General features: G+C 43.1%; 1 protein-coding gene across 1 annotated transcript in view; it reads left to right on the forward strand.

Moving 5' to 3' along the window:
• Window positions 1-9,757, forward strand: part of WNT11 (Wnt family member 11) — a 138,096-nt gene extending 128,339 nt beyond the window's left edge. Inside the window, exon 6 of the mRNA XM_077298733.1 lies at window positions 9,446-9,757. Within this exon, the coding sequence (XP_077154848.1) occupies window positions 9,446-9,620 (175 nt within the window). The 3' untranslated portion in view covers window positions 9,621-9,757. The remainder of the gene's footprint in view (window positions 1-9,445) is intronic.
• Window positions 9,758-14,971: the final 5,214 nt, after the last annotated feature.

Genomic DNA, 14,971 nt, shown 5'->3' on the forward strand with positions numbered 1-14,971 from the left:
CTTTTTTATCATCAGTGTCACCCATGTGTCCGTTTTTATCATCAGTGTCATCCGTGTATCCGTTTTTATCATCAGTGTCATCCGTTTGTCTGTTTTTATCATCAGTGTCATCCATGTGTCCGTTTTTATCATCAGTGTCATCCGTGTGTCTGTTTTTATCATCAGTGTCATCCATGTGTCTGTTTTTATCATCAGTGTCACCCGTGTGTCCTTTTTTATCATCAGTGTCATCCGTGTCTCCGTTTTTATCATCATTGTCATCCGTATCTCTGTTTTTATCATCAGTGTCATCCATGAATCCGTTTTTATCATCAATGTCATCCGTGTGTCCATTTTTATCATCCGTGTCATCCGTGTATCCGTTTTTATCATCAGTGTCACCAGTGTGCGTTTTTATCATCAGTGTCATCCGTGTGTCCGTTTTTATCATCAGTGTCATCCGTGTGTCCGTTTTTATCATCAGTGTCATCTATGTCTCCGTTTTTATCATCAGTGTCATCCGTGTTTCCGTTATTATCATCAGTGTCACCAGTGTCCGTTTTTATCATCAGTGTCATCCGTTTCTCCGTTTTTATCATCAGTGTCACCAGTGTATCCATTTTTATCATCAGTGTCATCCGTGTGTCTGTTTTTATCATCAGTGTCATCCGTGTGTCCATTTTTATCATCAGTGTCATCCGTGTCTCCGTTTTTATCATCAGTGTCATCCATGTATCCGTTTTTATCATCGCTGCCATCTGTGTCTCCGTTTTTATCATCAGTTTTATCCGTGTCTCCGTTTTTACCATCAGTATCATCCGTGTGTCCGTTTTTATCATCAGTGTCATCCGTGTCTCCATTTTTATCATCAGTGTCATCCGTGTATCCGTTTTTATCATCAGTGTCACCCGTGTGTCCGTTTTTATCATCAGTATCATCCGTGTGTCCGTTTTTATCATCAGTGTCATCCATGTCTCCGTTTTTATCATCAGTATCATCCGTGTGTCCGTTTTTATCATCAGTGTCATCCGTGTATCCGTTTTTATCATCACTGTCATCCGTGTGTGTTTTTATCATCAGTGTCACCAGTGTATCCGTTTTTATCATCAGTGTCATCCGTGTGTGTTTTTATCATCAGTGTCACCAGTGTATCCGTTTTTATCATCAGTGTCAGCCATGTATCAGTTTTTATCATCAGTGCCATCCGTGTATCCGTTTTTATCATCAGTGTCACCCGTGTGTGCGTTTTTATCATCAGTGTCATCCGTGTATCCGTTTTTATCATCAGTTTCATCCGTGTATCCATTTTTATCATCAGTGTCATCCGTGTCTCCGTTTTTATCATCAGTGTCATCCGTGTTTCCGTTTTTATCATCAGTTTCATCCGTGTATCCATTTTTATCATCAGTGTCATCCGGGTCTCTGTTTTTATCATCAGTGTCATGCGTGTGTCCGTTTTTATCATCAGTGTCATCTGTGTATCCGTTTTTATCATCACTGTCATCCGTGTGTGTTTTTATCATCAGTGTCACCAGTGTGTCCGTTTTTATCATCAGTGTCATCCGTGTATCCGTTTTTATCATCAGTGTCATCCGTGTGTGTTTTTATCATCAGTGTCACCAGTGTATCCGTTTTTATCATCAGTGTCATCCGTGTATCCGTTTTTATCATCAGTGTCATCCGTGTGTGTTTTTATCATCAGTGTCACCAGTGTATCCGTTTTTATCATCAGTGTCAGCCGTGTATCAGTTTTTATCATCAGTGTCATCCGTGTATCCGTTTTTATCATCAGTTTCATCCGTGTATCCATTTTTATCATCAGTGTCATCCGTGTCTCCGTTTTTATCATCAGTGTCATCCGTGTTTCCGTTTTTATCATCAGTTTCATCCGTGTATCCATTTTTATCATCAGTGTCATCCGGGTCTCTGTTTTTATCATCAGTGTCATGCGTGTGTCCGTTTTTATCATCAGTGTCACCCGTGTGTCCGTTTTTATCATCAGTGTCATCCGTGTATCCGTTTTTATCATCAGTTTCATCCGTGTATCCATTTTTATCATCAGTGTCATCCGTGTTTTTCACTGATTGATAAATAAAGAATGAAAGTATGAAGCTTCTCCGATACTTTGCTATGTCATTCATGGACTGAACACGGACTGACCACTGACGCCATCCGTGTACTGTACGTGTTTTTAGTATACCCATAGGCTTGTATTGTTTAAGCAGTGGTTAACAATAATATAGTATTTTTATCTATTAATAACAGCTTATTACTTATATTTTTATTAGAACTAGTAATAGTTCTAGTCTATAAGAATTTTTATTATTACTAGTATGTTAAGTTATGTTTATTATTATTAGAAGTTTATTATGGGACCAAACCTCGCCACACTCTTCATCCCAACCCTAACTCATCTCTTCAACCTATCACTAACAACTGGTGTTTGCCCCTCAAGCTTTAAACATGCCTCAATCACACCTACCCTCAAAAAGCCCTCTCTTGACCCATCCTCTGTATCTAGCTATCGCCCTATATCACTTTTCCCCCCTATGCCTCAAAACTACTCCCTCTTCGACCGCTTACAATCAGGCTCCCGGTCACACCACTCCACTGAAACTGCCCTAACTAAGGTCACCAATGACCTATTAACCGCCAAGAGCAAGCAACACTACCTCCTCCTCCTGGACCTGTCCTCTGCCTTTGACACAGTGGTCCATTCCCTGTTGCTGCGGACCCTCTCATCCCTTGGCATCACAGACTTGGCCCTATCCTGGATCTCGTCATACCTAACTGACCGGACATACAGCGTCTCCCACTCACGCACCACCTCCTCACCTCACCCCCTATCTGTCGGAGTTCAGTCCTTGGGCCCCTGCTCTTCTCCATTTACACCTTTGGCCTGGGACAGCTCATAGAATCTCATGGTTTTCAGTATCATCTCTATGCTGATGACACACAGATCTACATCTCTGGACCAGATATCACCACCCTACTAACCAGAATCCCTCATTGTCTATCCGCTATTTCATCCTTCTTCTCCGCTAGATTTCTAAAACTTAATATGGACAAAACAGAATTCATCATCTTTCCCCCATCTCACGCGACCCCCCCAACGAACCTATCCATTACAGTAAACGGCTGCCCACTATCCCCAGTCCCACAAGCTCGCTGTCTCGGGGTAATCCTTGACACTGATCTCACCTTTAAACCACATATCCAAGCCCTTTCCACTTCCTGCCGCCTTCAACTCAAAAATATTTCACGGATCCGTACATTCCTCAACCAAGAATCTGCAAAAACCCTAGTCCATGGCCTCATCATCTCCTGCCTCGACTACTGTAACCTCCTGCTCTGTGGCCTCCCCTCTAACACTTTCGCACCCCTCCCATCTATTCTAAACTCAGCTGCCCGACTAATCCACCTGCCCCCCCGCTATTACCCGGCCTCTCCCCTCTGTCAATCCCTTCACTGGCTCCCCATTCCCAAGAAACTCTAGTACAAAAGCCTAACCATGACATACAAAGCCATCCACAACCTGTCTCCTCCATACATCTGTGACCTCATCTCCCGGTACTTTCCTGCACGCAACCTCCGATCCTCACAAGATCTCCTTCTCTACTCCCCTCTTATCTCCTCTTCCCACAATCGCATACAAGATTTCTCTCGCATATCACCCCTACTCTGGAACTCTACCACAACACATCAGACTCTCGCCTACCATCGAAATCTTCAAAAAGAACCTGAAGACCCACCTCTTCCGAGAAGCCTACAACCTGCAGTAACCACCGATCGACCAAACCACTGCATGACCAGCTCTATCCTCACCTACTGTATTCTCATCCATCCCTTGTAGATTGTGAGCCTTCGAGGGCAGGGTCCTCCCTCCTCCTGTACCAGTTATGACTTGTATTGTTTAAGATTATTGTACTTGTGTTTATTATGTATACCCCTCCTCACATGTAAAGCACCATGGAATAAATGGCGCTATAATAATAAATAATAATAATTTATAGATTAGGTGGGCTAATTGCTGGGACCCCCACTAATTATAAGAACATGGGTCCTGTGTCCCTCGTGTGCATGGAGTGATGGTGTGCATGCATCACCTCTGCTCCATTCACCATCTGAGAGAGGTGGTCACTTGTCACACATTCTCTCTGCCGCAGAGAGGTGGTCACACCTGCTCATTACTATAGAGAGGTGGTCACTCATGCCCCTTACCGCAGAGAGGTCGTCACACATGCCCATTACCGCAGAGAGGTCGTCACACATGCCCATTACCACAGAGAGTTGGTCAAACATGCCCATTACCCCAGAGAGGTGGTCACACATGCCCATTACTGCAGAGAGGTGGTCACACATGTCCATTACCATAGAGAGGTGGTCACACCTGCCCATTACCACAGAGAGTTGGTCACACATGCCCATTACCGCAGATAGGTGGTCACACACATGTCCATTACCATAGAGAGGTGGTAACATATGTCCATTACCATAGAGAGGTGGTCGAACCTGCCCATTACCGTAGAGAAATGGTTACACCTGCCTATTACTGCACATAGGTGGTCACACATGTCCATTACCATAGAGAGGTGGTCACACCTTCCCATTACCACAGAGAGTTGGTCACACATGCCCATTACCGCAGAGAAGTGGTCACACATGTCCATTACCATAGAGAGGTGGTCACACATGCCAATTACCACAGAGAGTTGGTCACACATGCCCATTACCACAGAGAGATGGTCACATCTGCCTATTACTGCACATAGGTGGTCACACATGCCCATTGCCACAGAGAGGTGGTCACACATGCCCATTACCATAGAGAGGTGGTCACACATGACCGTTGCCATAGAGAGGTGGTCACACATGCCCATTACAGTAGAGAGGTGGTCACACATGCCGATTACTACAGAAAGGTGGTCACACATGCCCATTACAGCAGATTGGTGGTCACACATGCCCATTGCCGCAGAGAGGTGGTCACACATGCCCGTTACCATAGAGAAGTGGTCACACATGCCCATTACAGCATAGAGGTGGTCACACATTTCCATTACCATAGAGAGGTGGTCACACATGCCCATTACCACAGAGAGGTGGTCACACATGCCCATTACTGCAGAGAGGTGGTCACACCTGCCGAGTAATGCAGAGAGGTGGTCACACATGTCCATTACACAGGTGGTAACACATGCCCTTTACCATAGAGAGTTGATTACACATTTCCATTACCATAGGGAGGTGGTAACACACGCCCATTACCATAGAGAGGTGGTCACACATGCCGATTACCACAGAAAGGTGGTCACACATGCCCATTACAGCAGATTGGTGGTCACACATGCCCATTGCCGCAGAGAGGTGGTCACACATGCCTGTTACCATAGAGAAGTGGTCACACATGCCCATTACAGCATAGAGGTGGTCACACATGCCCATTACCATAGAGAGGTGGTTACACATGCCCATTGCTGCAGACAGGTGGTCACACATGCCCATTTTTGCAGAGAGGTGGTCACACCTGCCGAGTACTGCAGAGAGGTGGTCACACATGTCCATTACACAGGTGGTAAAACATGCCCTTTACCATAGAGAGTTGATTACACATTTCCATTACCATAGGGAGGTGGTAACACATGCCCATTACCATAGAGAGGTGGTCACACATTCCCATTACCATAGAGACGTGATTACACATTCCCATTACCATAGGGAGGTGGTAGCACATGCCCATTACCATAGAGAGGTGGTTACACATGCCCATTACCATAGAGAGGTGGTTACACATGCCCATTACCATAGAGAGGTGGTTACACATGCCCATTACCATAGAGAGGTGGTTACACATGCCCATTATCATAGAGAGGTGGTCACACATGCCCATTACCATAGGGAGGTGGTTACACATATACATTACCATAGAGAGGTGGTTACACATGCCCATTACCATAGAGAGGTGTTTACACATACCCATTACCATAGAGAGGTGGTTACACATGCCCATTACCATAGAGAGGTGGTTACACATGCCCATTACCATAGAGAGGTGGTTACACATGCCTATTACCGTAGAGAGGTGGTTACACATGTCCATTACCGTAGAGAGGTGGTCATACATGCCCATTACCATAGAGAGGTGATTACACATGCCCATTACCATAGAGAGGTGATTACACATGCCCATTACCGTAGAGAGGTGGTCGCACATGCCCATTACCATAGAGAGGTGGTCACACATGCTCATTACCATAGAGAGGTGGTTACACATGCCTATTACCGTAGAGAGGTGGTTACACATGCCCATTACCATAGAGAGGTGATTACACATGCCCATTACCATAGAGTGGTTGGTGGTTACACATGCCCATTACCATAGAGAGGTGGTTACACATGCCCATTACCGTAGAGAGGTGGTCGCACATGCCCATTACCATAGAGTGGTGGTTACACATGCCCATTACCATAGAGTGGTGGTTACACATGCCCATTACCATAGAGAGGTGGTTACACATGCCCATTACCGTAGAGAGGTGGTTACACATTCCCATTACCATAGAGAGGTGATTACACATGCCCATTACCGTAGAGAGGTGGTAACACATGCCCATTACCATAGAGAGGTGGTAACACATGCCCATTACCATAGAGAGGTGGTAACACATGCCCATTACCGTAAAGAGGTGGTCGCACATGCCCATTAGCATAGAGAGGTGGTCACACATGTCCATTACCATACAGAGGTGGTAACACATGCCCATTACCATAGAGAGGTGGTAACACATGCCCATTACCATAGAGAGGTGGTAACACATGCCCATTACCGTAAAGAGATGGTCGCACATGCCCATTAGCATAGAGAGGTGGTCACACATGCTCATTACCATAGAGAGGTGGTTACACATGTCCATTACCATAGAGAGGTGGTCATACATGCCCATTACCATAGAGAGGTGGTTACACATGCCCATTACCATAGGGAGGTGGTAACACATGCTCATTACCATAGAGAGGTGGTTACACATGCCCATTACCATAGAGAGGTGGTTACACATGCCCATTACCGTAGAGAGGTGGTCGCACATGCCCATTACCATAGAGAGGTGATTACACATGCCCATTACCATAGAGAGGTGATTACACATGCCCATTACCGTAGAGAGGTGGTCGCACATGCCCATTACCATAGAGAGGTGGTCACACATGCTCATTACCATAGAGAGGTGGTTACACATGCCTATTACCGTAGAGAGGTGGTTACACATGCCCATTACCATAGAGAGGTGGTTACACATGCCCATTACCATAGAGAGGTGATTACACATGCTCATTACCATAGAGTGGTGGTTACACATGCCCATTACCGTAGAGAGGTGGTGGTCGCACATGCCCATTACCATAGAGAGGTGATTACACATGCCCATTACCGTAGAGAGGTGGTCGCACATGCCCATTACCATAGAGAGGTGGTCTCACATGCTCATTACCATAGAGAGGTGGTTACACATGCCTATTACCGTAGAGAGGTGGTTACACATGTCCATTACCATAGAGAGGTGGTTACACATGCTCATTACCATAGAGAGGTGATTACACATTCCCATTACCATAGAGTGGTTGGTGGTTACACATGCCCATTACCATAGAGAGGTGGTTACACATGCCCATTACCATAGAGAGGTGGTTACACATGCCCATTACCGTAGAGAGGTGGTTACACATTCCCATTACCATAGAGAGGTGATTACACATGCCCATTACCGTAGAGAGGTGGTAACACATGCCCATTACCATAGAGAGGTGGTAACACATGCCCATTACCATAGAGAGGTGGTAACACATGCCCATTACCGTAAAGAGGTGGTCGCACATGCCCATTAGCATAGAGAGGTGGTCACACATGACCATTACCATACAGAGGTGGTAACACATGCCCATTACCATAGAGAGGTGGTAACACATGCCCATTACCATAGAGAGGTGGTAACACATGCCCATTACCGTAAAGAGGTGGTCGCACATGCCCATTAGCATAGAGAGGTGGTCACACATGTCCATTACCATACAGAGGTGGTCACACATGCCCATTACCATAGAGAGGTGATTACAGATGCCCAGTACCGTAGAGAGGTGGTAACACATGCCCATTACCGTAGAGAGGTGGTCGCACATGCCCATTACCATAGAGAGGTGGTCACACATGCCTATTACCGTAGAGAGGTGGTTACACATGTCCATTACCATAGAGAGGTGGTTACACATGCCCATTACCATAGAGAGGTGGTTACACATGCCTATTACCGTAGAGAGGTGGTTACACATGTCCATTACCATAGAGAGGTGGTTACACATGCCCATTACCATAGAGAGGTGATTACACATGCCCATTACCATAGAGTGGTTGGTGGTTACACATGCCCATTACCGTAGAGAGGTGGTCGCACATGCCCATTACCATAGAGAGGTGGTTACACATGCCTATTACCGTAGAGAGGTGGTTACACATGTCCATTACCATAGAGAGGTGGTTACACATGCCCATTACCATAGAGAGGTGATTACACATGCCCATTACCATAGAGTGGTTGGTGGTTACACATGCCCATTACCATAGAGAGGTGGTTACACATGCCCATTACCGTAGAGAGGTGGTCGCACATGCCCATTACCATAGAGAGGTGGTTACACATGCCCATTACCATAGAGTGGTTGGTGGTTACACATGCCCATTACCATAGAGTGGTGGTTACACATGCCCATTACCATAGAGAGGTGGTTACACATGCCCATTACCATAGAGAGGTGGTAACACATGCCCATTACCGTAGAGAGGTGGTCGCACATGCCCATTACCATAGAGAGGTGGTCACACATGCCCATTACCATAGAGAGGAGGTTACATGTGCCCGCTACAGCAGATATCAATGGCATATGGTTAGAGCAGGGATGGGGGGCGATCGGTGCCCCCACAGTTACATTTCTGCTTGTGTGACTCCAGCCGCAGACTATATATAAGATACAAATAAATTGTTCATTGTTTCAAGTTTATGATATCATCCAAATAAAACCTCAATAAAAATGACATGCCCAGCTGTGTATGCCCACATGAAAAAAGGAAAAAGAAAAAATCCTAATAGCAAACAAAAAGGAAAATAAATGGCCAGTGTTTTCCATCTGGTGCCATTAAGCTCTGCGCAGTTTCCCATCGTTTGACTTGCACGTTCCATAGAGCGGTGGCATCTGAGGACATTTAAACATCACGTCAGCCGCATTCAGGCCCATACAGAATGTATTATAGTCGCCCTGTTGTGGTTGTTTTTGTCTTTTTTTCTTTTTTTTTGCTGTTGCAGAATTAGATGATGCATCTGCTGCCAGGTTATGTTTGACATTAACTCGTCCGCTGAATGCTCCTTATGCTGAAGGAAAGCGATTAACCCTCCATTGTCTCATTGTTTTCTTTCAGACAATGCAATAAAACCTCTTTTGGAAGCGACAGTTGTGATTTAATGTGCTGCGGCCGAGGATACAACCCTTACACGGACACGGTGGTGGAGCGGTGTCATTGCAAATACCATTGGTGTTGCTATGTAACTTGCAAAAAATGTGAGCGGACCGTGGAGAGATACGTTTGCAAATGAAAATAACGAAAACAAAAAAGCACAAAAACAAAAAAAATGTTTTGTATCCGTTCCAGACCTCACGAAAAAAAAAAAAAACACGAAAAACCAAAGCACTATCCACGGTCGGAGGTACTTTCTTCTACTAGACAAAGACATTCAAAATATTGTGCCAAATGAGATATAATAGGAAAATATCAGGACCGACATGAATGTTTTCGAAATGCAAGAAAAAAAAAAAAAGACTACAGTCACCGTTTGGGCCGCCCAACCACCTCCTGGTGCCTGCCATGTTGTAAATAATCATGACTCTTATTATGTTCATGCAGTGGAGTCTACCTTGGTACTTTTAGTGACCTACTAGCGAAGAATAAGGGATTATTTTTACCTGTGAAATAAAATGCTGGACTGGACTTCAAAGCCCCCTTTAACCCGTATTATTCAATGGGCTCCATCTGGAAAAAAAAAAAAAGAGTGGAATTCAAACCATTTCAGGTTCACTTTACTAAAATGTAACTCTGGACTGGAAATACTGTGTATAGAATATTAAGGTATTGGTTAGACCTTAATAGAAGAGAAAAATTCAAAAATTCTGCACAAAAACAAAAAGAAAACTTCGGATTTCCTGCTTTTAACAAACTATGGACTGTCTTATAATGCTCTGCATCCGACAGATATTGTCAAGCAAATTTTTGAAATTTTTTTACAGTATTTTTGGATTTCCTGTAACTGAAAAGAAAAGGAAAAGGGATTTTTTTTTATAAAAAAAAAAACTTTTTAATACAGACTGCAAAGTGTCCCCAAACCAGAGTATCATTTTAAGGGGACTTGTCACTTGTCATAAATATGTAATTTTCTTGTGCGGTGCAAATGCCACTGTTCTCCTGAATTCAGCAATGTTTTTCTTTTGTTCCTGCGCCTCTCCGTTCCTGAGATATGGCCTCCTTTTCCCTGTATGTACATTTAGTATTCTTACGAAAGTGGGCGTGGTGCTCAGCTCTTCCTTGTGGGCGTGTTTATGAGGGCCACGCCCCTAGCCTAACAAGACCAGATTTATGTGCAAGAAAGAGGAGGCCATATCTCAGGAACGGAGAGGAGCAGGAACAAAAGAAAAACATTGCCGGATTCAGGAGAACAGCAGCATTTGCACCGCGCAAGAAAATTACATATTTATAGCAAGTTACAAGTCCCCTTTAAGTATTGTTTACATTCTTTAGAATTCCATTCATCGAATTCAAAGCATCTCAAGTCAACGCCCAGATAACAGTGTCCTGCCACTGTCGGTGGATGTACAAATTTTTGTTTTGTATGCAGAACCTACAGAGAGAGAGAGAGAGATATTTATGAATATAGCGTTCGCTTTCTTTATTCTACCTTTTTATATATATAATTATAAATGTAAGTAAACCGCTTAAAGTTTGTATGAAATAAAAAAACAAAAAAGGTAAAATATGAAATTATATTTTTATATTCATTATTTTTTATGCTGTTTTTGTGAAATGCCACTTGTACATTTGCAGGTTTTCATGGAGGTAAAAAGTGTAAAATGTTTCCTGGAGGGCAGGTGGGGATTTCATTGCAGCCGTAATAGTACAGCTTATAGAATAAATGGTGGATTCATACGCATATCCCGACATTTAAAAAAAAAAAAATTTTTTTTTTTTTTATTAACTTTTTTTTTAGTTTTGGAAACCAAATTATGACATGAAAAATGTGACTTGCATGGCAGAACTTGTTCTTGAATTTATAACATTAAACCGTTAATGGGAGGGCAAGGATTGATTTTTTGCAAGACCTGAAAATTTGAAGAATACCAATGGATCAACCAACATTTTGTTCCTAATAAAGGTAGCTATTTAAAAATTCTATTAAATGTTTCGTTCATGGAGACTAAAAACTATATTTTCATATCTTTACCGAATATGGAGGGTCCTTGGAAGTATTACATTGATTTTCCCATTCCAGGGAGTTTTTAAAATCTGATAAATTCAAAACAAAAGATGGCGTCAGGGTCAACTCATCTTCAACCAACCACCCAGATCTAATGCTGGAAGGAAGGGGTGACTAGTGCTCACCAAAATGCCGAGACCTGTTTTATGGCAGGTATGTCCTACTATACATAGCAAGTAGGGTTGAGCGACTTTTACTTTTTTAGGATCGAGTCGGGTTTCGTGAAACCCGACTTTCTCAAAAGTCGGATCTTGTGAAATCGGCCGATTATTGTGAAAAGTCGGGGGGCCGACCGAAACACGAAACCCAATCCTCCTCCTCCTCCTCCTCCTCCTCACACTCGTTCATTGGCTGAAAAAATGGTGGTTAAAGCGTCATACGAAACGCGACTTTGGCGCGAAGATCGCTGACCGCATGGCCGATCCCACACTGGGATCAGCTCGGGTTTCACGAAACCCGACTTTGCCGAAAGTCGGCGACTTATGAAATTGACCGATCCGTTTCGCTCAACCCTAATAGCAAGTGCTGGGAAGGGGGCATATTAAGCCTTTAAAGAAGAGCAGATTTTTATTTTTTGTGCTTTAGATTCTTCTCCTTTTCTTTAAGGAGCCATAACAACTTTTTATTTTTCTCCTTTAGTACATTTTATTTGGGAAGTGTGGGACCGGAAAATGGCAGTTCTGTCATTAAATTAGTTTCTTGGGGGGCATTTAAAGAGTTATTAACAAATTCGCATTATTTTTCAAAAAGCACAGTATATGCATATTTATTGTTATTATACAGATTAATCACAATATAAAGTTTCTTTCTAGTAACTTTGTGTCTTTTTCATCTCTATCTGCCTCTCTCTGAATCCAGCTGAATGGGCATTCCTATTCTTAGCTGTAAAAACTACCGTACGTTTCCTAACCTGCTTCTCCTCGGTGCTGCAGACACCTCTCCCCTCTCCTGTCTGCTCTTGACCTGCCCTACTCCCCTGAGTTAGTGTAGAATTCACCATATGTCTCTGTGCACTCTCTGCTCTGCACAGTACCCTGCCTGGCTGACTTTATCTTCAGCCTGTGTGGTTTTACATAATTTTGAACTGGTGTATAGCAGCGCTAGACTCTCCTGAATTCCTCCACAGTGGCATTTTTGAGTGGTTTGGTGCTTTCTGCTGACAGATCAGTTTTGTAAAAGTGAAAATGCTGGTCTGTTGATGCTTATGAGAGAAGATAATCATCTGTCATTTGCATCAACAGATAAGCATTTACAGTACACTTTCATATCACTAGTCTCACAGTAGAAGGCAACAAACACAGCTCAACTAATCTTAGCCCCTATATACAGTTAAATACTGCAGTGTATCATTCCTTTCACACAAACCTCATCTTACAGTATATCCTTTTAGCCCTTCTTAGCCATATCTTTGAGTGTTTTGCTTTTCTCAACCCCATTATATACAGCACCACTCTGCAGTATAACATCTCACCCTCTCTATACATTAAACTGTAGTATGTCCTATCAACTCTTCTATATACACACCCATTCTGTAGTATAAGATCTCAGTCCCTCTATACGCAGCCCCATCCTGCAGCATATCCTTTCAGCCCCTGTATATACAACCCTATCCTGCAGTATATCTCTCTTCTCAGCCCTTTCAAAGAAGATAAAAAGTCTACACACCCAGACACTCAGGTAAATCGTACCCAGAAGAATCATATCAGAACTTTTAATGATGCCCATAATCTGTACAAATCAATTGAGAAACAAATTTATATCATTTTGGGAAGGGAAAGAAAAATAAAAAAACAAAAATAATGTAGTTGCATAAGTGTGACCCACCTCTTATAATTGGGGATGTGGTTGTAAAGACATTGTTTCCAAGGCTCAAAAGTGTCTTGGAAAGAATTTATCTCTGGATTTGTGGGTAACTCGGTGGGAAGTTGCCCCAAGGAAGCACTGGAGCCTGTGGAGTGGTGCAAAGGGAATTGCCATTATTGACACTGGGGATGTGTTTGTTTTCAGAATTAGCCAATTACATTTAAACTAATGTTCAATAGTAGTGCAGTGATATAAAGCTTAGCTGTGCTATCAGAATTTTTCTGACATTTTCAAGATGGTTCCAGTTGCAACTTGAGGTTAAATAGATCCTGAAGGGGGGGCATCCTTTAGGGGATGATCTGTGCAAAATGTGGCAAAATTAGAAATGAGTTATGTTATCTCAACTGAATAAGTCTTATTATAAGACCACATTGTTGTTTTAGGAATAACCCTTTAACATACGGTTTTACTAACTTTATATTTGGGTAGATAGAACTTTTATGGACGGACACTATTGAATGTGTCTATTTTTTTGCATCTTATGTTTTACTTTCATACGGGGAAAAGGAGAGTGATTTAAACTTTTTTATTTAGTTTTATATTTTTTACTATACAGATTTTTTATTTTATTTTTTAGTCCCCCCTCCACCAAGGATTTTAAACTTTGATCATACTAAATATTGCAATAGAACGGTACCACACATAGTAGAAATAACGTCCTCCTAGGAAGCCCAGCCCAAGGCTAGGCTTCATAGGATGACCAAGATGGTAGCCATGTAGCCTTGAGCAGGCCATTTGCTGCCACGTTAGCTCATCTGTTCCATTCCATCGTAGTGATCAACAGCATTAAAGTGGTGAAGCAGCAGAGAACTGAGCTAGCTCCGGTTGCTGTTGTTACAGGCAGATAATGGCTGTACAATACAGCCACCATCTACACACCCGTACATCACAGGTCATACAACAACATACAGATAAGATCTCTCGGAGAGGTAATAAAAATATCACGGTAATTACATTTATTGGAAGTAGCTACTCTGTAAGTCAACTAATTAAAGTGGTGTCCAGGACAACAACATTGATGGCTTTTCCTTAGAATAAGTGGGGGTTCCTCAGCCAACACCCACACCAATCTGCCACTAGCAGATTTCATGGATACACCATGTACCCTCAACTCATACAGGCTAGTGGACATTCTCGACTCAACTCCCACTGAAATGATGAACACGAACATCGTCTACAAACTGTTTCTACTGCTGAATTCTACCCAAAGTTACAGTTGATTGCTAAGGATTTCGGACATCAAGACCTCTCCACCTGTTACCAACTCAACAGTCACACACCACCATCCACTGAAAGAGAAGAAATGAGACCAACGGGGGACCCAGGCAGTGATATCGAGGATCAGCAGGGATTGGTGGGCAAGACTACTGTATATGTTTGCTTCGATCTTTGTGGACCCCAATTTAGGTAAAATAAAGGGGTGGACAAGCCCTTTAGGTGTCTCTTTGTGCTCTCCTTCCTCTTCAGGACCATTCGTTGCTTGGCCTTGCGTTTCAGATGTTACGTACTGTTGGATACTTTGTGTCTGGCTTGATACTTTTCCTGGATTCTGTGATTCT

Source organism: Ranitomeya variabilis, chromosome 3 (assembly GCF_051348905.1).
Source record: "Ranitomeya variabilis isolate aRanVar5 chromosome 3, aRanVar5.hap1, whole genome shotgun sequence".
NCBI classification, from domain to species: domain Eukaryota; kingdom Metazoa; phylum Chordata; class Amphibia; order Anura; family Dendrobatidae; genus Ranitomeya; species Ranitomeya variabilis.